Here is a 26154-nt window from a genome sequence, read left to right on the forward strand (position 1 = left end):
GCGTCGGCGGCGCTGCGTCTGATGAGTCTGATGACGTCAAGATTTTTGCCTCCAAACTGATTTATTAAAAATTTACAAAGAAACTACAAACATCTGAGGTGGAACCTGCAGGCAACACGGTGAGCGCACTCTGAACTGAAATCAGCACGATGGAGTAAATAAAACGTCCGTCCCGCGTGGCGTCTGCGCGCCGAACGAGGAAACTAAACATTCGTCCTCGCGGTCCGACGGCCGGCCAATCAGAGCGCAGCGGCAGCGGCGGCGGACCATGTGGGTAAAAACCAAAGTAACCTGAGGAGTCTCCGTGTTTCACCATAAAACGATGAGGAAATAAAACAGCGTCTCGTCAGAGAGGCGCAGCGCCGGCAGGTGGAAGCTGATTGGTCCTCCTGGGATCCTCCGCCGCCGTCAGGCTCCGCCCCCCGGCTGAAGGATCATAACGCCGTCTCAGAGTCCACAAACCTGCGGCCGTCCTCGTTCTCCACGCTGATCTGGACGCTGGGCAGCTTGTCCTGACTGGAGAGCAACACAGCGTCAGGTTCTGTTCTGGTTCTGGTTCTGGTTCTGTTCAGGTTCTGTTCTGGTTCTGCTGGCTTTAACTGGGCCCGATCATTTTATTTACTGCTCATTTTCTCACACTTGTCTAGATTTTCTCGCTGGAGATACTTTCCAGAACCCGAGTCCAACAGCCACCTGTACCAGAACCTAAAGCTTAGAACCATCAGAACCGTCCAGTTTGGTCCTGCAGTCCAGGCTGCAGCACGTTCCTGCACAAGGTTCCCTTCTCCCAACATCTACAGCAAAGGTGTCCTGGTTCCTACAGAACCGGGTCAGAGACTAAACCACTGGCTCAGATGAAGCCAGGGTCTCCTCAGAGAACGTGTTTCAGCCTGAAATGCAGGACCAACCCACACCTGCTCCAGACTGACAGCGGCCAATCAGAGCGGGCCTTGGCCGATGATGTCACCAGGTGCGTTACCTCTTGCAGCGCTTCAGGCCTTTGCTTCCCTCAGAGTTCTTGGAGACCGACTTCCAGATCCCGCTTTTGGCCATTTCATCTGAGATGTTGACCTCAGACGGGTCGGAGCTGCGGAGCAGAGACAGAACCGCGTTACCGTCTGCGGCGGGCCGGACCGGGCCGGGCCGGGCCGGCCGCTGCCACCGCCGGCGGTTCTGATCCGACTCACCGCCCTTTCAGGGATTTGATGGGGAACTTCAGGATGCTCTGCGGCCCGTACGGAGCTTCGTCCTCGGTGTCCTCCATCTGCTCGGCGTCCTGCAGAGGAACAGTCAGAACCGACCCAGAACCCGGCCCAGAACCCGACCCAGAACCCACCTGCCCCCCCCGCCTCACCTGCTCCTCCTTCTTCTTGTCGTCGTCCTTCTTCTTCTTGCTCTCGGGGATCAGGTCGTCCAGCCAGCTCAGCTCCCGCTTGGTGAAGCAGAAGTCCATCAGCTTCCTGATGAAGACCAGCGCCAGCACCTGCACAGGTAAGAGCGGGTCAGCGCCGGCACACAGGTCAGCGGCGGCGGCGCCAGGCAGCGGCGGCCTCACCATCATGGGGAAGACGACGGCGGCGCGGGACGCCTTGATGACCCAGAGGATGATGAGGCAGGACAGCTGGACCACGGTGAAGACGTGGACCTTCCACAGCGGCACGTAGCGCAGGTAGATGAGGTCCGGCTGGTGTTTGCCCGGCATGCTGAACAGCTTGATGCGGTCGAAGAGCTGAGGGACGACAGGAGAGCCGTTAACGGGAGGAGGTCAGAACCAGAGCGCCTCCTGCCGCTCCGCAGAACCTCAGCAGGAGGAACGGGTCAGAATCTGCTGAGCTGCAGTGAAGAGCTCCCAGGTTAGCATGGAGAACCTGAGGAACCCGAGAAGTTCATGAGTTCAATAAACAGAGCAGGGCTGCAACTCACCAGTATTTTAATAATCCATTAATTATTTTTACTATTAATCGGTAAAAAGAAAAACTTTTATTTCCATTTCTTTTTTCCAAAATCATTCATTTGGAACCAAAGAGCAAATAAGCACACAAAACAAGTTGCTACTTAGGTTACAATAATATTAGGTACTAAGTAATTTAGCTTCAAATAAAGAAGTTTATGTTGATTAGATTTAGGGCTGGACAGCATATGGATAAAATAGAAATGATATTGATTGATATCGATAATTATCAACAAATTAAAAACAGCCCTGACCATTTCCTGCTGTCGCTCAGTGACCTGTTTTAAATAAAGAACACTGGATTCAAACATAAAGTTTTTATTCAAACAACGTCTTTAAAAAAAAAAACGTCTTCTCTAAACGCTCTGAAGCTCGGTGATGGAGCGTTCCTGCGTCTGCGTTGTGATTGGCTGGGAGAATCTAGTATCTGTAGCATTAAGAGACATGATTGGCTAGAACGTAAGAGGAAAGAAAATTATTATTTAGGGCTGTCAAATATTAAAAATTTTAATTGCAATTAATCGCATATTTTATCTTTGCAATAAGTGACACCATAAAATGTTAAACTCTGGCCAATAATGGCTAAATCACTAATCATAACACTGATGTTACACAGTGTGGGAAAAAAATGTGTAAATAAAATATTTCATGCTGGAATTTATATATTATATATTTTTTGCCTCTTAAAGATAGACATGGTATTAAGCATCTACATATAAAGTAATACTAATTTTACATTTTAGAGACAAAAAAAGACCAATTAATAATTATTAAAGTCTGGTTTACGGGATGGATTCTGCAGTATTATCAGCGCGTAAAAACACGTCTGTTGTCCTTCAGTCTCTAGCATTCTTGGAACTACGGAAAGCACCGAGGTTAAAAAAAAAACAAAAAAAAAAAAATCTGGAGACGCTTCGAGGAAAAAAGCATTAACACGATTAACGCGCGTAAAAAAAATGTGGGCGTTATGGTCTAACAAGGTTAACGTGTTAATAACGTGTTAATAACGCATTAATAACGCGTTAAAACTGACGGTCCTGCTGTTATTCTATTGAACTTTTTATTGCTCTTATCATCGATTTTAAATCATTACTGGATTATGGTCCAGCCCTGGTTCTGAGTCCCGACCATCGATACATCATCGATATTAAATTATCGTCCAGCCTAATTAGATTCTAAAGCATTTTTCTTCTAAATGCTTTATTCCTTCTGAGGGTTTTACAGTTTAGATTAATTACAGCTGCCGTTGATGAGGGAAGCGACTGCGTGACACGACTCAACGAATCGATGAGGAAATCCGTCAGCAACGCTTTTAATTGTTGGTTTTTCTGGGTGTTCTGGTTTTTGTGGTTGTTCTGGTTTTTGTGGCTTCGCTGCTGCAGCCTGAAACATCAGCAGACTGAGGAGGACTTCTTCACACCTGGATGCCTTTGAGCGACGACACGCCCATGTAGAGGAAGACTCCGTAGAGGACCGGCATGGGGATGAACTGCAGAGAGGAAGGACAGGATCAGTGTGCCGTCAGCGGCGGGCGGAGCGATGGAGACCTCCACCTGCAGACCTTCAGCGCCGACGTCATGAAGACAGAGCAGCCCATCAGCACGAAGATCATGAAGCCCGTCACCCGCTGCTCCCTGATGCCCAGGAACTTGGGCTGCTCGCCGGGCGCGGCGCAGCCAGACTCCACCTTCAGGCTGTTGACGTGGGAGATGGAGAGGACGGTGGCGGCCACGAACCAGGGCAGGCCCATGATGGAGCAGACGCCCAGCATCACCGCCACCACCAGCAGGTCCAGGTGGTAGCCGCAGCCTTTCTGCAGGCACACGCCGTCAACATCAGGCCGCTGATGGACCGAGGCGGCGGCGGCGAGGCGGCGGCACTCACCTTCAGCTTGTTCTCCTTCCTGTTGATGATGATGGCCGTGATCTGCTGGTCCATGAAGATCAGGATGGTGCAGAGCAGAGCCGGCACGGCCGCAGCCAGCAGCGTCCACCAGGGGTTGGGTCCCAGCGGAGAGATCAGCCAGGTCCGGCTGCTGGAGGTGGGCTGCGGCCAGAAGGAACGTGGTTAGAACCCGACCCGCTCCGTCCACAGGTTCTGCAACCAGAACGTCGGCTCACCTGGAAGCGGTCTGGAACGTGCAGTTTGGGAGAAGGAACTCCCACCAGGTAGTCCAGCAGCACCATGATCATGATGGTGAGGAAGACGGCGAAGTCACTGATGGCCGACCTCACCTGCAGAGACAAGCAGGTTCCATGAAGAACCACCACCACTCTGCTCTGTGAGGAACATCACGCTGCAGCAGGGTACCCACACCTTGGTGAACACCAAATTCAAGGACCTTTCAAGGACTTTCCAGGACCAATCTCCTCAAATTAAAGGACCACACATGGCGGCATTTACCTACTGTGACTGCTGAATAGGTTATCATATTTTAATACAATGCAAATTCAATAAAAGACTAAACGGCATAGAAGTTGTTGGGTCAGAAGCAATGCAAGAAAGTGGACTTAATTTTATAGCCTACATTGATATTGATCATATTCATAGCTTACATTTATATCCACAGTACATGGCTATGCTATACTACATTACATAGAAGATGTACATTAGCCTACCGTTTCATGGAATTTTATGGAAAACGTGCAGCATTGAGATGTTCAGAATTATATCAATTTGTTTCACTTACTTTCATCTTTAAGCTAGTTTTTGACTTCTGTTTAAAGTGCCACGGTTGCCAGAAAGCTGCTCAGAGATATATTTAAATCATTCTCAGGCTTTTGTTACCTTTGTTAAAGACACAATTTCAGTGCATTTTACTAACCCTCCTCCTCCTTTACCCAGGTTTGAGACCGGCAAAATGAACCATAAAGAGACACTATGGCAGAGTTACAAATTTTTTCTTTTCAACTTTAACATTTTCTTTTTTTTCTTGTGGTCCACTAAGGAGCCTACAAATCACGGTAAAACATTAACATGTGGCTGTGTGAATCAAATGCCGTTATTTATTTAAGATAAAATATTTCAAATTCAGTTATTTATGATCAACCTGCGCTTGTGTGCTTTATTTGCAGTCTGGACGCTGAGGGTAAACATGCTGTGGCATGGGGGGGGGAGGGGGGGGGGGGGGGGGGAGAGAGGCGCCCCACGGCAGCACCTGCCGCTGGAGGACAAGAGTAGGAACAACAAGTGCTTTCACATAAGAGTCTCCAAAAGTCGCTAGATTTGTCGCTAGTCGCTTTTTCGAGAAAGAGTCGCTGGAGGGCTCTGAAAATTCGCTAAATATAGCGACAAAGTCGCTGAGTTGGCAACACTGCGTGAATGTAACCTATTGGACGCATGTAGGCCTAAACCGTAGCCTAGCAACTAACGAACAAGAGCGAACGTACTTTTGCAAATTAAAAGTCTGCGGAATCAACATCATTTTAAAAGATCGTGTGGTAGTAAAATAATGGCACGAGTCGTCATCTGTGTGAACTTTCAACCCCACAAAAAAATTCAAGGACTTTCAAGGGCCTCAGAGGAACGTCTCGGAGCGGCACCGACCTTGGTGGGGAAGTATCTGGTGGTCTTGAACTGCTTGAAGAAGGAGGAGAGGAAGAAGGTGGCGAAGAAGAGGATGATGGACCAGAAGAGGACGTCGGGGACGAAGGGCCCGTTGTGGCTGCAGCCCGACCCGACGAACTCTCCCTTCAAGTCCCGGCAGTCCTGCAGGAGCGGACAGAGAGGTTAGACGCAGCGCTGCCGTTCCTCCACTAGAGGCCGCCGCGGCACCAGCCGGTTCTGGTCCAGAAGGTTCTGAGTGCCGGACCTTCACGCCCAGCTGCTCCCACTCGATGTCCCCCGACGTCAAGTTCCTGCTGCTCCACAGCTGCAGGGCCTCCGCCGAGGCGTTGGCAGGAGGAGAACACCGGCACCTGGAACAGAACCGGCCCAGTAAGCAGCAGAACCCGGGCCAGAACCCCAGCAGACCCGGGTTCTGGAGGCCTCCTTACGTGTAGAAGGTGAGGTTGTCCAGCTGGTGGTGCATGTTGACGGGGTAGGCGTCGCCCAGGTGGACCAGCTTGGCCAGGGCCTCGTAGATGAAGATGAGGCAGATGAGCGCGGCGAAGGCCTCCTCAGTGAAGCGCGTGATGTAGCAGACCAGGGAGCTGGCGTCCGTGGCAACCAGCAGCAGGCAGAGGAAGGCCGTCCATAACCCGATGCTGGTCCTCAGGGACAGGTAGGACAGCTGGTAGTCGCTGTGGACGGACGGGGGACACGGATCAGAACCATTAACCGTCATCAGCAGCTCGGTTCTGACCCAAAAGTCTCTGATGGTCTGGAGGTGAAACGTGAGCCACCAGAACATCTGGACGCTTTCCAGAGGTTAGCAGTAACTAGTTACATTTAAGTAACTTTCTGAACAAGTTGTACTTCTAGGAGCAGTTTTACTGCAACGTACTTCTTACTTTTACCAGAGTAAATATTCTGAAGAAGTAAAATATGCGGCTACTCTCCACTGGGAGTAACTTTACTGAAGAAAGAACTAATTTAGATAAACATCTGCAGTTTCTATTAAGGTGAGACTTAAAGTTTTGTTGTTTAATGTTATTTGCAGCCATTTCCAGATGAAATAACCACAGAAAACAGCAGAGAAGGAGAGAGGAAGTACTTTGCTGTCCACTTCCTGTGTCTACAGTCACTGCCTGCTTTCACCAGTTTTAACTTTCTTTAGGAAAATCTTTCTTCTGCCTTCTAATTGTTGTTGCTTGGAAATGTTTTACGTTAGTCGCTAAAATATCTGAATTTGTACATAATTCAATATTTTTCCTGACTGATTTTTAAATATTAAATCGGGGGCGGCAGCATATGGTGCATCACCGGTTCCACATTAGAAACTGGGTCTGAACCGGTTCCACTTAAAGGAAGGAATGATGATGCAGGTTCTGGAGAACATCTCTCCTTGTTTTACGTGCCAAAGATGCTAAAAGCACAGATAAGAAAATGTGCGTGTGACTCCCTGCAGAACATCCTGCCTCCTGAGGAGCAGAGAAACCTCAGAGCTTCAGATGAAACCCGACCAAGAGTTCTTCAGACGTCAACGTCGGCGCCGCTGATGGACGAGGAGCTGAGAGACGGATCAGGCTAACAAACCAGAACTTCATGAAGTTACGAAACACCTTTAAGGTTCGCTTTAATCCTCAGACTCAAAGCTGGTGAAAACAAAAGGAAACAAATCACAGCGGTTCTGCTAATTAGCGGTTCTGCTAATCTGTGACCCGCTTGGTTCCGCCGCCCTCAGCGCTTATTTAACCCAATTCTCCACAAACTGGAGTCTCATTGGGGTCAGATGTGATGATGCGATGCTAGACAGCTTCTGCCTGCAGGGGGCGCTGCAGCATGAAGAGGAGGTCCTGCTGTAGGACCCGGGTTCTATGTGGACCGGGTTCTACTGGACCGGGTTCTACGTGGACCGGGTTCTACGACGGTTTCTGAAGGGTAATTCCTCTGTAATTAACTTTATTTTCCCCTTAAAGATTCGTGAAGGCTGTTATTTTATCATCTTTCACTTTATTCTCAATCAGTTTAAAGTAATTTAATGTTGATAGAGAAATATTTCACTAAATGAAATCCACTGATGACAAACTATGTAATTTATTAGTAAAACCTTTAACTTAAAGGCTATAACTTTCTGAGAAAGTTGAAATCTATTTATCTATAGAGATTAATAAAAATAAACCACACAGACGTCGTCTGACTGAATGATTTCTGCTTTTAAATGGTGGCAGGAAGTCTGCAGGAGTGGGAAAGCGGACCAGGAGGCGTTCTGTGTCGGCATAACGAGCCTCGACGGCCCGATCAGCTGAGAACCGGCGAGGCAGCAGCAGAAATGTCTGAAAATGTTTTAAAATTAAGCGATATGTCAACAAAGTGAGCTAATATTTCAGGTTAAAGGTGCATAGCCATGTTATTTGACTTTTTTTATCTATATTGTAGCAGCTCACTCTGGTTTTTATTAAACATCACGTCCTGCTGCCGTATTAGTTGCTATTTTGGTGTTTTACGCTTAGTTTTTGCTCAAACTCATAGTAAATAAAGTCTTTCGTGTCTATTTATGATTTTAATGGAAGTAGGTACTGCACATGTGCAGCAGGGGTTAAAACCAGGAAGTGGCTAACGGCTGTTAGCATCTCCCAGCGAAGTAGTGAGAAAGATCCAGTGACAAAAACACAAATTATCTGATTCCTGGAGGGAAAAGCCTGGAATGTCTCTGGGAATCCAGTCTGAATGTTGATGTTCACTGAAGCTGAACCTGCCGAGGCTCAGATGTGACGCAGAGTTGATGACGTGAGTAAATGTTCTGATATGAGGCTCTTAAAGCTGCTGTAGATCGGTTTATTTAATTAAATAATGTTGATCTTCATCACCCTGAGCTGCTGCTTTACTGTGAGGCATTGCTGAGGCTCAGTCCATTATTTATAATTGATTTATTAATTAAGTAAACCTGCATTATGGTAGTTTTGTGATACTGCCACTAGATGGCGCCACATCTGTATAAATCTGCAAAATCTACAAAAAGGACCATAAAACACTATCAGGATGGAGGCTTGGTGTATAGAACCTTATTTTAAATCATATTATTATACAAAATCAAACAATTTTTTTAGGCATATAACGTGGCTATGTACCTAGCATAGCTAACCTCTCGCCTAAAAACGTTTTAAAAGTTGCTTTTATGTCACAGAAAGCTCATTTATCCAACTTTGACAGCTTATCTCTCCTCTCCGCTGTTTCCGTTTGAGCAATTCTCTTCAACCCGCAATGCATCATGGGATAGGGTGGACCACGGAGGATACGACAGACGGGGTCGGTCCGTCCTGCAGATGCAGCCTTAGAAGGAAGCCCCCCCCCCCCCCCGGATTGGGACACAGCGCCGGACAACCGGCACAGAGCAGCTCATGGTTCTGCTCATGGTTCTGCTCAGGGTTCTGCTCAGGGTTCTGCTCAGAGACGGGTTCAGACTCACCAGCAGAACTTGAAGAGGATCTTCTCGAACACCAGAACTGGACCGGTGCTGCCCAGGATGGTGAGCGGCTGACCGGAGAACAGGGAGTAGGCCACGCCCGTCATGGACGCCCCGAACAGCGACTCGATGGCACTCTGGCAGAGGTGGAGAGAACAGAACATCTGAGCCCAGAAGGTCCGGTAGCTTCAGAACACCAGACCCAGTGGCGTCACCGGAACCGCAGGAAAAACTAAAGTACACCCCGACCCAGAGAACTGCTTCCAGTGCAGCTCTCTTAAAGAGCCACCGCTGCTGAGGGCTGGACTTTGACTAGGCCACTGCTGCTGGTCTGCTGCAGATCAGCTGGTTGGGTTCATGGTTCTGTCTCCATCCCCCATCCTGCACCTCTGACCCGCTGACAGGAACAGTTCTGATGCTGAAGCTCTCCAGGAGCCACTCAGATACAGACTGAACCCACCGGACCTCCACTACGCCTGCAGAACCTTCACATCTGTGAAGCTGGAGCACCTCAGAGACGCTCTGCTCACCACATGAACAGGAGCTGCTGTCCACCTGGACCACCATCCAGGACACCAGGTTCCTGTTTGTGGACTTCAGCTGGACCTTCATCACCATCCACCCTGACGTCCTCCACCAGACGCTGGCTGAGGCCTGCAGAGTCTGAGGTGGAGCTCCTGGTTTCTGCTCCCACCGTGGGGCTGAAGCTGCTCTCCTGAAGGCTGGAAGCTGCTGAGATGTTCTCCTCTCAGACGGTCTGGACCTTCTGGCCCTCAGCAGCTAACTGAGAGCTCCAGCTCCAGCAGAGGAGCGATGGAGATCCATCGTTGCCTCTGATCAGCAGCAGCAGCTCAGTGGAGATCAGGGTGTACTCAGTTTTTCACCGGTTCAGTTTCTGACCACGACTCCTGGTTCAGTTCTAAGCCGGAGGAGGACCTAATGACCTTCGTCTCTCCTCCTCCTCCTCCTCTCTACCGGACGCCTTCGGGTTCTTACGATGTTTCCTTTGGTGGCTTCGCCCAGCAGACCTCCGAAGGTGACGACGGGCGACATGCAGGCGCAGTAGAGGAAGAGGACGGAGGCCAGGCACTGCAGACTCAGCGCGTCCTTCAGGTCGCTCCAGTAGAACGGCGCCTTCCTGCGAACGTCCTTCACCAGGCCTCCAAAGATCCTGCAGGAGGACAGCAGCGTCAGCTTCACCTCCCCCCCCCGGCGCCGCCCGCCCACCTGAGCGCCACCCACCTGCCGGTCCGCTGCAGCTCCGGCCCCGCGTGGTGCTCCATCTCCTTCCCCGCCTGCGGGCAGGGGGCGGAGCCGTTGGGCTGCGCCGCCGTCTTCCTCTTCTCCTGCGGACAGAGGCCGGACGTCACGAGACCCGGCGCCGCGCCGGACCGGACCGGACCGGGCCGGCGCCACGGCGGCGTTCTCACCTGAGACGGGACGTTCTTGGGCGGCTCGATGCGGATGCTGGGGTCCCACTCGCCCGGCGGCAGAACCGTCACCTGGTCCAGGAACTCGTCGATGCCGGACAGCAGGTCGGTGCGGTCCTTGGCTTTGTACGCCACGTCGTGGAACACCTGCGGCAGAACCCAGCGGCTCACAGAGGCTCCTCCTACCGGACCCCGCCGGGCCCACCCAGAACCCGGACCAGAACCGCGCTGCTCACCTCGTCGGTCATCAGCGTGGCGATGGAGCGGCCGATCTCGTGGTACTGCAGACCCTTCCCGCACGGGCCGAGCATCAGGAAGAGAAACCTGAGGGAGACCAGCAGAACCAAGCTTCAGAACCAAGCTTCAGAACCGGCTACTGGACTCTGGACTCACTGCTTCTGGTACCGGTTCTTCCTCTGGGTTCAGTCGGACCTTTTTGGTCATTATGGAACCAGAACATGGTTCTAGGAAGACGTTTCTGCAACTGTCCAGACCGAATGAAACGGGTCTCCTGCAGAACACAGAACCTGCTGGACGTCCCACAGGAAGCTGGACCTGTGGGACGTCCAGCAGGTTCTGGAGGTCCTCATCCTGTCCAGCAGAACTCCTCCACCTAATTGGACCTCCATGGTTTCTATCTGGGACTGATACCCAAACCCACTTGGTTCTGATTAAACCCAGAACTTCAGCTCTAGAGAAGAAGCTTCAGGGCGGTCCAGAAAGCTCCTGAGGGACTGGTTCTGGGTTTCAGAACCAGCAGAAAAACCGAGCCGCTCCCTCAGAATCGGATCAGACTCTGATCTTCAGGAGGTTTGGTCAGAAGGAGAAGTTCTGCCCAAACCCGAGAACCGGGCCGTAAAGTTCTGTGATGAACCCGGCAAGCCAGAGGAGGTTCTGATGTAATTCAGAGTCCAGAACCGGTCCAGACTTGCCCTGCTGCAGCGATCGGCTGCAGACGGAACGGTTCTAAGCTCACCTGGTCGGTACCGGGACCTCGGTGAGTCCAGTCAGCAGAACCGCCGGGGAGAGGCGGACGAAGGCGATGATGGGATGTTCCAGGAAGTCCACTTCGCCCACCAGAACGTTGGAGGCCTCGGCGCCAGGTGGGATCTTCTTCATGAAGTTCATGTCCACCTGAAACACAGCAGCAGAACTGAGACGCCCGGGTCTGACGTCCTCCGGACCGGGCCGCCTTCAGAACCGGCTGACCGGCCAAGCCCAGGAACTCGGGTCCTGTCGGGTCTCGGCCCGCGTTTAAACCGACAAATCAAGAACTTCAGCGGGTCGTTTTTAGGAGAACGCCTGTGGCGCCGGTCTGGCTTTACCTCCAGGGTTCTGGAGGCTGACGGGTCGGGTCGGCTCCACCCAACTCGTCCTCGGAGGTAAAACCAGAACCTTTGACCGGCGACATCAAAATCACAGCCGACAACAACGAGACAGTTTCACTGAAACACCACAGAGAGCATCAGCCAATCACAGAGCAGCACCACGACAACACAGGCCTCTGATTGGACGACGGCATCAGGTGACTTACTGCGGGCTTCCTGCCGGCCGTCGGCAGCAAACACACACATTCGCAGTCCTGCGGAGAGACAAGCCGGCACCTCTGAGACGGGTTCTGATCGGACCGCGGTACGGACAGCGGTACCGGTTCTCCCAGAACCTCTGGGTCCATTAATGTTGCTCTAAGGGGAACCCAGGAACATTATTCTGGTTCTGTTGCTTCTGTCTAAGGCTCCTCTAAACAACCCAGATCCATATCTCACCAGAACCATCGTTAAACGGGTCACAGGAGGTTGGACCTCACCTGACGGAGTTATCGTTCTTTGATTTCTCCCCAAAATGTTCAGCACAAGAGTCTGATGACGGTTCTGACCCGGTAGAACACTCAGAACCTTTCTGAATTAAGCAGTTCCTCTTCCCAGCGCGTCTCCCACTGCTAAAAGCACTTCCTGCTTTCTGTCCAATCAGAGCCCAGAGTGCAGAGAGACACGCCCACACGCTCCGTCTGTAGGAACTGGACCTCGAGGTTCTGTTGGACCTTTGGGATCTGTTCCACGGACCACAGCAGCTCCAGGTTAGGAGACTGGAAGCGTCGGACATCTTGGGTCTGGAGTGGTTTTCACAGAACTTCTAGTTGGAGGCTTATGTTCCCGTCTGGGTTTCTGGTTCTGATCCGGTCTTTGAGGGTGCTCTGCAGCAGAAAAGGCGGCAGTCGCCATGGTAAACAGCATCTCTCACAACGACCCGGCCGCCATCTTGGAAGACCAATGAAACCACGGCGACATGGAATAAAACATTAAAGGAGCGCCGCGTGTTTTTATAAATGGACTAAACGAAGGCAGCAGAACATTTGATTGGACTTGGTGCCGTTCTGTCCCAACCGGTTCTGGTCAGGACAGAAACCTCAGTGGCCATGAGCTTCTAATCTGAAAACCTACAAGTTAAACCCAGTCTGGACCAAGAAAGAACCTAAAAAGAACCCAACCAGAACCCAATCAGAACCCATCCCGGCTACAAAGACCCACTCAGTTACCCGTTAACATGTACAGGCTGAGACCCAGCAGAACCAGAATTGGGACCAGAACTTCCCTTTGACGTGTCGCCTTCAGACCCGGCTCCTGGCTGCAGGATGGCGCTCTGGGGTGAGCTGAGAACCCGGTCCCAATATACGCACTGGTTCTGTTTCTGGGTTCTAGCAGAACCTGTTCGGCCCGTTACCTTGCTGAAGTCCACCGTGCTGTTCTCCCTGCTGCCTCCGTTGATGCGACCCTCGCAGATCTTGTTGTCCAGGTTTCCTGGAGCCGACTGAGGCGACGCCAGCAGCCCTGCAGAGACGGAGAGTCAGTTCCACCCGGCAGAACCCTGACCAGAACCAGCGGTCCGGCCCACTTTCAAACCATTTCATTCCTCACACTCAATTCTGGCAACACTTCAGGATTTATTCATGGAAATTTCTGATAAACGTTCAGATGTTTCATCATTCGTCCAGGGAACCGGACCTTTTTGCCAGAACCGGTTTGAGTTCTTAGAACCCCCCTCAGATTAAAGGAGACATAACCCGCTTTTAAATCCTTCCTTTTCACGCTGAAATCCTCCAGTTCTGGTCCATCTAAAGTGAAACTGCAAAGTTTGCTCCTCTTTGGCTTCGGATCTGAAGTTCGTCTCAGAGAGACTCGTTTTGGTGCCGTCCCTTTAAATCCAAAAGGAGGCCCTTCAGACCCCGCCCCCTCCACCGATCGGCCATGTTTGTAGTCTGCTGGGGGGGCGGTGTGATTAACGCACCCAACAACTCAGCATTTTGATCCACTTGTAGTTTCAGCGTCGTTCAGCTTGGACTAGAGAATCACTCAGAGGCTGAAAGGAGGATTCTGCAGGATATGTCTCCTTTAAAGGTTCTGTGAGTAATCACCTGTGCCCTTTGGCCACAGCATGTTTTTTAATCATGGTGCAGTCTCATTAAGACAAAGACTCTTTAAGTCACAGTTTCCATGGAGGAGGATTAACACTCTGCTGATTCAAACCCAACAACATCAGAACCCTGTGACCCGTTAGCGATGCCGACACACAGCCAGGACACGGGTCACCTCAGCCAGGGTCCGGTTACACCGTTAGAGCTGCAGGGTCCTCACTTCTAATAATTACTCCCATAGCCAAGTCTCATAACCTCCCTTCTCCAAACTCTGGGTGACGTTAACATCCATGTTGATGCTCCATAATCCCCCATGATGCCGAGTTCCTGAACCTTCTGGACTGCCTTCCCTTTACCCAGCATGCAAATGGCCATCAGCACGGACACACACCTGACCTCGCCGTCACGGGGGACGCGTCTGTTGCAACGCCCAGGACCGCTGCTGGCGTCCTCCCAAACATGATTACCTCGTCCTCAGTAAGTGAGGCAGCGTTGGAGGAATCTTTAGAACCTGCGCAGTGTCTGAACTGTTTAGAAGCAGTAGAGCTTTCTGAGCTATCTAAAATTTTAGCTTCATCTAAACCTTCTACCTGTATGTTAGACCCAATCCCAACCAAGTTGTTTAAGGAGGTATTCCCTCTGATCAGTGGTCCTATTTTAGACATGATTAATCTGCCTTTGGGTCCAGCTTTTGCTGAAGTTACTCAATCCAAACTCCATCGTTCAGAAGATGAACGCCTCCTCCACCTCCTTCCAGCCATAGTCGCCTTCATGACCCGGATCATTTCTCCATTTAAACTTGCAGCTATCTCCTCACTCACTGCCCCCCCCCCCCCCCCCCCATGCTAACAGCCATGGGTGATGGTGCCGACTCCTCCTGTCAGGAGGGCAGCCCACCTTACAACTTCAGCCTGAAGACTCGTTTGTTTCACGCTGCCTTCAACAAATACTTTTAAAGCCATTATTGTAGATTTGTTGTGTTTTTAATCTGAATTATTTTAGGGTTTGTTATCCTAGATTGTTCTCAGCCTGGTTTATTGTAGGACTGAAGCACCTGGGAGGGACCAGACCGGCCCGACACGGGAGGACAGGTATGAGGAAGAGGAACCGGTCCAAAGTTTCAGGAAGTTGCTGACTCTGCTGGTCGTCACGCTCTCCGCCTCACTTCCTGTTTGCTCCGCAGAGATGACGAGTCAGCGATCAGCCCGGGCTCAGAGGGACCCCTGCAGATCATTAACCATCACTGGTCAGACCTGGACCCTCTGCACGGGTCTCAGGCAGAACAGAACCAGGACTCTGTGTTCCGGCTGCAGGTCTGTGTGGTGCACCTCAGGGCTTTATCGTTGGCGCCGCTCTTTAACGCCACATCCCCGCTGCACACCGGCTTTAGAAGACTTTAGTTAGCATCAAGCTTCCACACGCAGGCAGAGTTACTGGACAGGAGCAGCGTTTGCTGAGTCAGCAGCTTGTGTCCAGGTAGACGTTCAGAAAGCATCTCTGCTTCATGATAAACGACCGCTGAAGCATTTTCATGCAGATTTTCATGGTTTCTTATAGTTCTGTAAGCAAAACAGAGATGAACCGACCCCCAGGAGATCGGGTTTAGATCGGGTTTAGCAGAACCAGGCTGCTAGATGTTAGTAGGCGGAGCTTCAGGAACGCCATGCCATGCCTCTCATTTGCCTGTGTGGCTCCCAGGAACCTGCAGGTCCGGTCCGTGGTGCTGCACCTCCTCCTCCTCCTCAGGAGGGAAAACCACCACCTCAGGAACCGTCAGCTTCTCCGGGGCGGAGCAGCGGCGCGGCGCTCCGTCTGGAGGGGCGTGGCCGTGAGGAGGCGGAGTCAGGAAGGACGGACAGGGCTCCGACAGGTGGCGCTGCTGGTGGTAGAAGCCGGGGGCGCTGCGAGGAGAGGAGGGGGAGGAGCCACCGGGGGACGGGGGAGGGGTGGAGGTGCTGAAGGAGCGACGGAGGAGGGAGAGCCGCGAGGCGGAGAGGCCCTCCCCTGGAGAGAGGAGGAAGAAGAGGAGATGCTGACCACGGGTCACAGAACCAGAACCAGAACCAGAAGCGTTTCATGCAGACAGAAACTCAGGCAGTCCGCTTTGGACCTTCAGAGGTTTCCTCATCTGATGCAGACGTGATAAACGGGTCGGACCCTTCAGAACCGCAGAACTACGGTTATACGCCCGGACATCTCACCAGACCAATGAAGGATCTGTGTCGGCCCGCTTTGTTAGAAAGTTCTGAATGAGTCCAAACCTTTAGAAAGCCATGCAGCTTTATTTCTGGATTCCTCTGACGCCAGCAGAACCAGAGCGGACCTTAAAGCGCTGACCCGTCACGGTGTCAGCTGGTTATTAGCTCGCCGACTCAGCAGGTTGGTTAATGGGACATCCGGGTCCGAGCCCGGCACACCGGGTCCATGCCAGCAGAGACCCGACGCCGTGTCACCCGTTACCTCGACCCGTCGGCTGAAACCAGAACCTCTGGGATCCCAGACAGAAAACAGAGCATCAGAACCAAGAAAAACCCAAAGATTTGGGTCGGAACCAGAACAGCAGCAGCTCCGTTTGAAGACTTATTAAAAAGAAAAGGATTTAGAGCAGGGGTGTCAAACTAATTTCTATATGGGGCCACTTTGGCATCATGAAGTCATTAAAAGGGCCGCTTGCATGTGTAGAGACGATACTTTTCATTTGATAATTTCATTCCAGTTCACACAGTAGTATAAAAAATGCACAGTAACATAAAAGTAGCACCTTAGGCCCAGTTTATACAGTTTATCTGCAAAAAAAGTTGATATTGGGGTGAGTTACACTTACAGGAGGCACAGATTTGGCCACTTTATACACTTTAAAAGGATATATGCCTTTTTTTTGGCTCTCGAGGGCCGGATAATTTACCTTGACGGGCCTTGAGTTTGACACCTGTGATTTAGAGGTTTGATTAAATAAAAAACTCAGTGAGGTCCGATATGTTACAGATTATTACGTCTCAAAAGAACTTTATGGGACTCCTTCAGGTCCAGGATCATAGAACCTAAAGCAGATTCTAGCTGGACGTCCTGCTAACTGGACCTCAGAACCAGGAGGTCTGCTAATCACGGTGAATCAGGAGAAACCCGGTTCTGAGGCGGTTCTGAGGCGGTTCTGCGGGCCGGGGGCAGGATGGCGGCGGCGCCGGGGCTCACCGTTGCGTTCCAGCAGGTGGGAGTCGGAGTGCTTCTTGCCGATGTCGGCGAAGGAGCGGACCAGCGGGATGCGGTTGCTGAGCTTCTTCTCGTTCTGGTGGTGGTGGCGCTTCAGCACGGCCTCCCTCACCTTCTCCTGCAGCTCCTCCTCCAGCTGCCCCGACGCCAGCATGCTGTCGATCACCATGTCTGCGGAGACGGGCAGCGGGTCAGCGCTCGCTCTCCTACCGCACGCCGCCCGCCGCCCGCCGGCGCCGCTCACCTGCGATCTCCTCGATGGAGCCGGCCCGCATGTCCAGCAGCACGGTGCCGTTCAGGATGCAGGAGCGCAGCTCGAAGAGGGAGTGCAGCGACAGCGTCGCCACGTAGGGCTTGCTCCAGCGCTCGCCGCCGTCCTCCACGTCCTCCTCGAACTTCAGCCACCTGGACACGGACAGAACCAACAGAACCAGCACATGAGAGGCGCCGCCTGGCTGCCCCTCTACAAACAGCCCCCCACTCCCACCCCCACTGGAGCTGCAGCAGAAACCCGACCCGCTCCCCTGGTTCTGTTTGGGGAACGTGGTCCAGAGCCTCGTGTTTCCAGCGAGCAGGTCCAGTAGAGCTCAGCGGGCCGGACCCACAGGATCCAAACTGAAAGCACTAAGCCCCCCCCCCAGGCCGTCCTCCCTACAGACCCTCTGGATCCGTCCAGAACCACGGGGACTCCTGTCTGACCCTCAACGTCTCCAGGATCCCAGAGACCTTTGGTCCCGGCGGTTCTGATCCGCTACGGAGGGAAAGAGGCAGAGCGGGCTTTAAGCCAGCTGAGCTGCAGTGTGCAGCAGCGTGTGGGGGAGGGGCCGCGCTTCAGTCTGACCTTCCTGCGGGTTCTGGTGAGCGGGCCCGGTTCTGTTTGTGCTGTAAGAACCGGGCCAGAACGGCGCCCCGGCGGCTCACCTGGCCGTCTCCTTCCACACCTGGGCGTGTCCGTCCCGGAAGGCCAGCTCGTCCAGCTCGGTGAACAGGTCGTGGGGGATGTGCTCCTCGTCGTCGTCCTCGGTGCCCAGCAGGAACTGGACCCTCTGGGACGGCGTGTCTGCGGGGGGGGGGGACATCGTCACGGCGACCTGTCGGCGTCCGGCAGAGACGGCGAGCGGCTACTGACCGTACGACGGAGACTCGCGCCCGTCCTCCCGGTCCAGACGGTCGCGGCGCTTGCGGTGATGACGGTGTCCTCTGTGGCGGTGCCGCCGGCGGTTCTCGCGGTTCTCGCGGCCCAGCGGGACGTGAACGCCGACGTAGACGGCTCTGTGGCCTGATGGAGACAGAAGAAGAGTGAAACCCGGCTGAGGAGGAGACCAGAACCGCCAGAACCGTTTGGGTCAGAGGTTTCATCTCAGGCTCAGTCCTCAGAAAACGTCTCTGGAGAACATCTACGCTGGTTCTGGTGCGTTGGTCCAAACTTTTACTTTTGGTGAATTTTGTCTTTTCTGGTTTATTTCTATCTGACAGGAACTCGGATCGGATCAGAACCGGTGGTGCTGAGCATGTCTGACCCCCCAAAAGAATCCAGTTTACATTCAGAGGATGAAAAAAAGCAAAAGAGATGTTAATAAAACTGTTTATGGAGATAAACTGAAGAAAATAATGATGCCATGTATGAACTGGAACCACGCAGAATGCTGCTGTGGTAGAACATTCTGCGTGGTTCCGACAGATCCAGTTGGAACCGCAGAACAGAAAGATTTACTAAAGTCATGTTTGGCACAATCAGGTTCAATTATCCCCCATGAAAAGGTTCAGCTTTTGGGTTTTCCTGAAATTTAAACTGCCATCTAACCATAAAAATAAGTCCATGACGTTCGCTGAGGATGCAGATTATTAATAAAGGAAATAAACAACAGGAAGAGCGTTAAACCGAGCCTTTGGATCAGACGTGGAGCAGAACCCAGGAGGTCCAGGAACCACGACAAGGTTCCAGCTCCAAGAAGAGTTTAGCGTGAAAAATCACAGAGACATAAAATGTTTACCCACAAACATCATTGCTACTCTGAGTTTGGGCTGTAAACACAGCCTGCAGGTTCTGCTCCGTCCCTCTGTGTCACTCTGTGTGTGTCACTCTGTGTGTTATTGTGTTACTGTGTGCATTATTGTGTTACTGTGTCATATTGTGTTATTGTGTCACTGTGTGCGCGCTCACTCTCCAGTTCCTCCTTCTCAAAGTTGGTGTGCAGGGTGGTGCTGGTCTTGCCCTGGTCCAACACGGCCTCCTCATCGTTGCCCTGCAGGACACATTCAGAACCTCGTTAAGTCGCCTCATCAGAACCTCGTTAAGTCGCCTCATACCGCCGCCGTGTGGTCATGTGACACTAACGGGGGGTCAGCAGCAGGGCTGGATGATAATTTAATAACAATATATAATCGATTGATAGACATGTGGTGCCAAAGGAGAAAAAAGGGTCAATAGAAGTTAAATAGAATAACAGTTTTCCTTCCTTCAGCATTCTATCATGTGGGTTAATATCATTACATCCTCCCAACCAATCACAACGCAGACACAGGAACCAAGCTCCGCCCCCTTCAGAGAGTTCAGAGATCACGCGTTCTTTTTAAAACTTTAAAAGCTTGTAGTTCTGGTAAAAAGGTGGTTGAATCTAGTTTGAATTCAGTGTTTGTGTGTCTGCGTCTAAAAATATGTTGCTAAGCAACAGCATAAAATGGCCAGGGCTGCTCTCAAAATATATATTTTGAATTTGTTGATAATTATTGATATTGATCAGTGTGATTTCGAGTTTAACTGGTCCGGTTAAACTCGTTTAGGGATTCCTGTTAAATCTGTTACCGGCCCTTTAAATCTGTTACCGGCACTTTAAATTTGTTACCGGCCCTTTAAACCCGTTACCGGCCCTTTAAATCAGCGTATGATGCGGCAGAACCGGTTAAGAACCAGAACCTCTGAGGTAGAAAACGTAAAGGTCTGGTTCACAGACCCAGAACCCGGAACAGGCGTAGCAACAGGAACCGGGTCTGACACAGTCTGCTGGGTTTTTAATGGACCGGGCCGACCTGGAAGGACAACGATAGAATCTGCCCAAAAAAAAAAAAAAGTCACAATAATAATAAAAAAACTGATTTTAAAGTTTTAAAAATGGATCTAAAAGAGAAAAATGTGTTTACTGGCAGCTCGGTCCGTTTATCCCCGTCGGCCCGCTTCACAACCAGAACCAGCAGCTCGTTAAACGATCATGGCGCTGATCCAGAACGGCTCACAGACCTTCAGAACATCAAACCTCTAAAGACCGGTTCTGGAGCTGCTACTTTCTGACCACTGTAAACCCGATCCGTCAGAACCAGCCCAACAGGACCAAACGTTATTGGACCAACCATTAAAGTTCTAACGGGTCAGAAACCGACTTAAGAGGTTCTGGTTCTGTTTAAAAGCTGTAATGATCATTTCTGTTCCTCGTCCAGTTTCTGGTTTACAGACCCGGTTCTGAACCGAGTCTTCTGGACCTGAGCTGGAGCGGTCTGACGACATTAGCAGTGAATAACCAGACCGGTTCTGGAGCGGATCCAGAACAGATGATGCGCTGAGAAGATCCGGTTCCAGGGAGGTTCTGGGATCCGGTTTCAGGCATGTAGACGTCAGGAGAACAAAATGTTTTGGCTCAGCCGGCCTCACCTCTGACCTTTGGTCCCGGTGCTGAAGGACTCCATGTGACTTGGACCCGGGTTCTGATGGGCCCGTCATGTGACTTGGACCCGGGTTCTGATGGGCCCGTCAGAACCCGGGCTCACCGTTTAGCGGCGCCGGGTTTCTACCGGAGGGAAGTCAGCAGCTGGACTGATTTCCAGGTTTCAGTTCCCATCAACACGAGGATGTTTTGGGTTTCCCGGCCCGGTTCTGGCGTCCGGTTCTGACCGACCCGTTTTCTCTGCAGCTGCGGCGGTTTCACCTCCAACAGGATGTTTGCTGCACAAACCTTCACTTCTGCCACGGCTCACTTCCTCAAACCAGGCGAGGCAGAAAAGCCTCCGTTTCTCACGCCTTCAGCCCGGGTCGGACCAGAACCACGCCGTCGGACCAGAACCGCGCCGTCGGACCAGAACCACGGCCCAACAACAAGGACAGAGCCCCAGAGAGCAGAGATACGTACCACAGAGATCCCTCTGGCCACCCTCTGAGTGGCAATGTCCCCCCAGAAGTCTGCCATGGCTGCCGGTCCAGAACAAAAACCCAGAACCCTCCAGAACCTTTCCAGCCCAGAACCGAGCAGTCAGCAGCAGGCGGTCCGGGTTCAGCAGCCCAAACTCGGCGCTGGCTGCTATGATTGGTGTATTTATAGCAGCGCTGGCTGCTATGATTGGTGTATTTATAGCAGCGCTGGCTGAGCAGCGTGACGGAGCAAAGAGGAAGACCCGCTGGAGCAGAGGAGGCGGAGCCGACCCGGTTCTGACGGCAGAGGAGGCGGAGCCGACCCGGTTCTGACAGGAGGAAGGTAAACAGAGCAGACTGGACTCCTGACCCGCTCCGCTTCACCGGCGCCGTTCACTGGCAGCGAGGGAGGCGAGCAGAGAGGTTCTGGTCAGAATCTGGGTTTCTGGTCCCGGACCTCTGAGGTTCTGATTCTGAGTCAGACCGGTTCACGTGTCTGAGATGTTCTACAAGCATGAATCCAGGACCCGACAGGTTCTGGATTCCTTAGGCGGCGCCACCTTTGTTCTGCTGAGCCGGTCCAAATCTCTGATGTAACCCGAGTCCAACAGGACCGATCGTGTTCTGTCGTCTGACCCAGTTCAGATGCGTGCTGAGCTCGGCGCCGGCCCGGCTCCCTGTGGGAACAGAAGGCTGGCTAAATCCAATTTGCTGAGGCGGGACCAGAACCTCTCGGGTTTCTGAGGCTCTTTGTTGCCTAATTTGCCTGTTTTTGCATCCCGACCAGAACCGGTTCTGCCTCCTCCCTGACGGGCCTCAGGCTGATTCCACTCTGCAACTCTAATGAGGAGCAGCAAGAGGCACAGGATCTCCAGAACCATGTGACCCGGCAGGACCCGGTAAGAACCATGTGACCCGGCAGGGCCCGGTAAGAACCATGTGACCCGGCAGGACCCGGTAAGAACCATGTGACCCGGCAGGGCCCGGTAACACACCAGCCAGGACTAACGGACCGGACCGCTGGGCCCGGTTTCCCGCGGGCAGCGCCTCCATTTTGCTCAGGGCAGATGAAACAAACATCTGGTCTCTGGTTCCGTCACCCGGACCAGAACCAGATGAGAGCAGAACCAGAGAATCGGACGAAGATCCATCTCTGGTTCTGACCTGCAGCTCGGGCCGGGTCTGGCCGTGACTTTGGACCGGTACCAGAATTCTCTGCGGGTTCTGTGTGTCCTGGCTGCTCTCTGAATGCACAGATCTAATCAGCGCCTGTGAGCAAACAGCCACAGCTGGTGCTGAGAAGACGGGCAGAACCAGAACCAGAACCAGAACCGCTGACGTCTCCAGGGAGGAGGAAGCTCCTGGTTTCCCATCGTTTAGCTTGTTATTGATGAGTTACGCTGCGTTATTAATCTATAATCTGTGTTATTTAATTATTAATGTAATTAAAGAGCAGCTGGAAAGCAGCAGAAACCCGAAACGACCCGGTTCTGTGACGCAGGAGCTCAGCGCCAGCAGCGGGTCGCATGGAAAACTGCAAAAGGTCAGAGACGTCAGAGACGCTGCGTTTTCCCAGGATTCCCTGGAGACGCGCCTTCAGTCCGAGCTGCTGCGACCATATTAGGACGTTCCTCTGAGAACATCTGGACGGCGGCCCAGATGTCTCATCTTTAGACCTTTAAACAAAGCTTCAGGGAACCTGAGGGATAAATCCTCTCCTTCAGAACCGGATCAGCAGAACATGAAGTCCAGACCACCTGACCCACAAACACAGGTGAGCGGCGCCTCGTTTGGGCCGAGCTCCGGTTCTGCAGATCCATCTACACGCATGTCATCCAGGTAGGAACACACCTGGATGACACGTTACCGGACCCAGACGTGCTGAAGCAGCGCTGTCCGTTTCACACCTGCAGGGAGGGAGAGTGAGCGGGTTCTGCGGTTCCGGTCCCAGCAGAACCCGGAGGCTGACGACACGTTAGTGTGACGTCATAAAAGCTCGTTAGCGTTTATCACCCAGACGAGTTCACTGAAACATTCCTGGGAGCCGATGGTTCAGCAGACGGATAAAAACAGAAGAAGGTTCTGGTTCTGGTTCTGATCGCCTGCTTTCATGTAACATGTTGATTCTCCCGGACAGAACATGTTCTCCCCCCGGACCGGGCCTAGCAGAGACACGGGACGCCTGAGGACGAGTCAGCTGACGTCAGCCACAGTCACCCGGGACGACCCGTAACCCGGTGACGCCGGCGCCGGTTCTGCTCTGATCCGACTCACTGCTGGACCCGACTGGATCAGAACAAACCCGCAGCAGGCCTTCAGGTTTAAACTCCAACTCCCCTCACACTTCAGTTCCACTTTGACCCAAAGACACATTTTAAAATGAAAATATTTTGTTGTGAATAAAGTTTGAAATCATCTCCGTGGCTCCCTGTGTGGGTCTGAGTCCAGCAGCAGAACAGAACCCAGAGGGAACCAGAACCAGAACCACTGATGGGTCTCCTTCTGTTCCAGCTAAGCTCCTCACAGCTCTTAGATGAGGAGTTTATCTGAATTATTGGTGGGTATTTAGCACGTAAAGGCCAGAGGAGGACTGACGGAGCTGCTTTCTGCTGCTTCAGCCGCGCCGCATCGTTACGTCAGAGTCACTGAGCTGGTCCGACCGCCTGGGTTCATCTCGGCTCAGCAGACTTCCAGCTTTCCGTCAGCAGCGCTCAGGCTGGCTATCCAATCACAACTCACAGTCACACAGGTGTCACTGCGCCAGGTGTGCATCTACCTGGTCAGAGCCAGGTGGTTCCCATCCCGCCGCTGACCGTGCAGGTGACCAGGTGAGCATGGATGCGGAGCTCTCCTCCTGCTGACCCCATCAGGATGACCTCCGCATGTGAATCACATCAGCACCACGTGTTCTGGCACCTTCTCCTCCGGGAGAGCGTCAACGCCTCAGACCCGCCGGGTTCCGCCTCAGACCCGCCGGGTTCCGCCTCACATTCATCCAGCAGCTGAAACAAGTGGAGGGTTTGTGTGGGACATGTCTGCCTCATTCACAGGAAGCGTGCGTCCTGATCCGGGAAGGATGAGGCGAGCCGGCGGGCAGAAGGAGCTGATTCAGGAGCAGCAGCTGATCATAGTGGCTCCTCTGTGCGCCGATTCTAAGCTTCGGGTGAGAGGAGTCAGAAACCATCTTTACTTTCGTCAGACTCCAGCCACACACGGAGCAGCGCCGCTGCGAATCTAAAACAAGCGACTTCCTGAACGGAGTCCGGTGGCTCCGGATCACTTCCTGCCATCAACGTGCTCCTTTAAAACACAAAGCGCTCCGCTGGCAGCCTGCCTTTCCCGCCGGTTTCAACATCTCCTCCTTCAACCAACACACCCGACAAACGGCTCAGGACCGCCTGGGCTTTTCCCGAACCCGCACCCCGTACCGGGTCCGGACCGGCCCGGTTCTGCTCCGTTCTTCGGACCCCAGCGGACGGACCGAGGGGGCGCTAGCCTCCAGCTAACAGGTTCAGCGGAGAGGAGAGAAAGGGGGGGGGGGACTTACGGACGTGAGGAGCGGTCTCATCTGCTCCGTGCTGTCCTCCATCACCGGGAACACCGGGGAAGTCTCCGCTCAGCCTCACCGGAGCCTCCAAGTTCAACCGTCAGTCCCCCGCCGGCTCCTCAGCCGTTTCTCTCCGCCACGATAGCGCGGCTGCCCGGAATATATTAACTCTGCCGCTTAGCCCCGCCCCTTTCTGAGGGGCAGCGCACTCAGCCAATGGCGTTTCCAACGGTTCCTCGGCTCCACCAATGAGAGAGCTGCTGGGTGAAGTGGGCGGGGCGTCACCGGTAACAAAGCACGGGAGCTTCTGCTCTGATGTTCCAGGCTGATGGTTTCTGGTTACCGGTGAAACATGGAGGTCCAGCTGCTGCGGAGCGATACTCCAACATCTAACATATATTTCTAGAGGCATATTTAGTTTATGAAATACACAGAAAGGTTATTATCAGCTGCTGTTACCACCCAAAAGAGTGAAATCTCTACTTTATGAAGTGTTGAGCACCTTTTTATGCCAGGATCTGCTTCAGGAAGCTGAAGCCTTGAGATGTCATCTACAAGGTGTCTTGCATCAGCACCAGAACTGGGTTCGGTTTCACTGCTTCCCTCCTCTGGTTTCCTGCTGACTGACTTACACATTTCTCAGTATTTCATTATTTTGAGAGTCAAAGCGTAGCATTCAGTAGAGCCGCAGGGGCTGCAGTTACAACAGCAGCTCTTTGGGCCCATGACTCCATCAGCTTTGAACATCTACACCTCCACGAACCTCTTCACAATCCACCACCAAAACTTTATTTTACTCCGTTCATCTTCATGTTTAATCACATTATACAGATTTAAAAATCTGTTTTCCATAAAGTTAAGGTGAACTCTGACTCTTCCAGCACTGGCAGCCCTTCGTATGACACAACACCAACGAAGTAGCTGTCAGCTTCAGGAAGGCCGTGTCCCCTGGTCTACACGGTGAAACGGTGACTGTGATTGGATGGAGAGCATCCAGGAACATCACACAGATCTTCAGTTAGCTTTAGATCTGGGCTTTGACTAGGCCGCGGGCAACCTTTACAGTCCACTTGAATTAAACTCGTTCAGAGCTGCAAATGTTGCCTGGCCTTTTGGGAAAAAGCCAAGTTATAATTTTTGATAAAGATCTACTGTAGGAAGTATGTTGTCATCATTAAAGAAACGCCCTTTTATATCTATGTTGAGGTTTAAAAAAATAAGATGGACGGGATGTTGATATTTGTGGGTAAAACTCATAGTTTCCTCCATAATGAAAAAATATTGATTTAAAATTAAATATTATTGCCACTTTTAGCATCATTCTGTTGTGAAAATTTAAAAGCAATTATTCCAAGAAAAAAACTGCTTAAACCTGCATTTATTATCATTATTACATTTAAATACCATAATAAAAATATAATTTGTAGCCTGATTTATTAAAAGCCACAGTAGAAGGTCCAAAGAGCCACAGGTAGCAG

General features: G+C 52.1%; 1 protein-coding gene across 8 annotated transcripts; it reads right to left on the reverse strand.

The window, feature by feature from the left end:
• Window positions 1–42: 42 nt before the first annotated feature.
• LOC105920228 (sodium bicarbonate cotransporter 3) lies at window positions 43–24844 on the reverse strand. 8 transcript variants are annotated; one of them, XM_036135594.1, is made up of 26 exons: window positions 24677–24844; window positions 19174–19255; window positions 18139–18288; window positions 17931–18069; window positions 17254–17414; window positions 17031–17180; window positions 15483–15803; window positions 13109–13215; window positions 11364–11521; window positions 10624–10711; window positions 10388–10534; window positions 10200–10303; window positions 9954–10128; window positions 8961–9094; window positions 5947–6192; window positions 5763–5868; window positions 5498–5659; window positions 4072–4185; window positions 3836–3997; window positions 3513–3764; window positions 3372–3440; window positions 1556–1729; window positions 1355–1483; window positions 1188–1276; window positions 980–1087; window positions 43–516 (listed from the first exon to the last, which is right to left on the reverse strand). In XM_036135594.1, exons 1-26 carry the CDS (start codon window positions 24716–24718, stop codon window positions 435–437), a joined length of 3651 nt encoding a protein of 1216 aa, XP_035991487.1. In that variant the 5' UTR covers window positions 24719–24844; the 3' UTR covers window positions 43–434. The 8 variants fall into 8 exon arrangements, with proteins under 8 accessions (XP_035991487.1, XP_035991485.1, XP_035991486.1 ...); XM_036135592.1 differs by having other exon boundaries at window positions 16992–17180; XM_036135593.1 differs by lacking the exon at window positions 24677–24844 and adding an exon at window positions 21131–21300.
• Between the last annotated feature and the right edge of the window lie 1310 nt (window positions 24845–26154).

The sequence above is a fragment of the Fundulus heteroclitus genome, chromosome 3 (assembly GCF_011125445.2).
Source record: "Fundulus heteroclitus isolate FHET01 chromosome 3, MU-UCD_Fhet_4.1, whole genome shotgun sequence".
Classification (NCBI taxonomy): Eukaryota; Metazoa; Chordata; class Actinopteri; order Cyprinodontiformes; family Fundulidae; genus Fundulus; species Fundulus heteroclitus.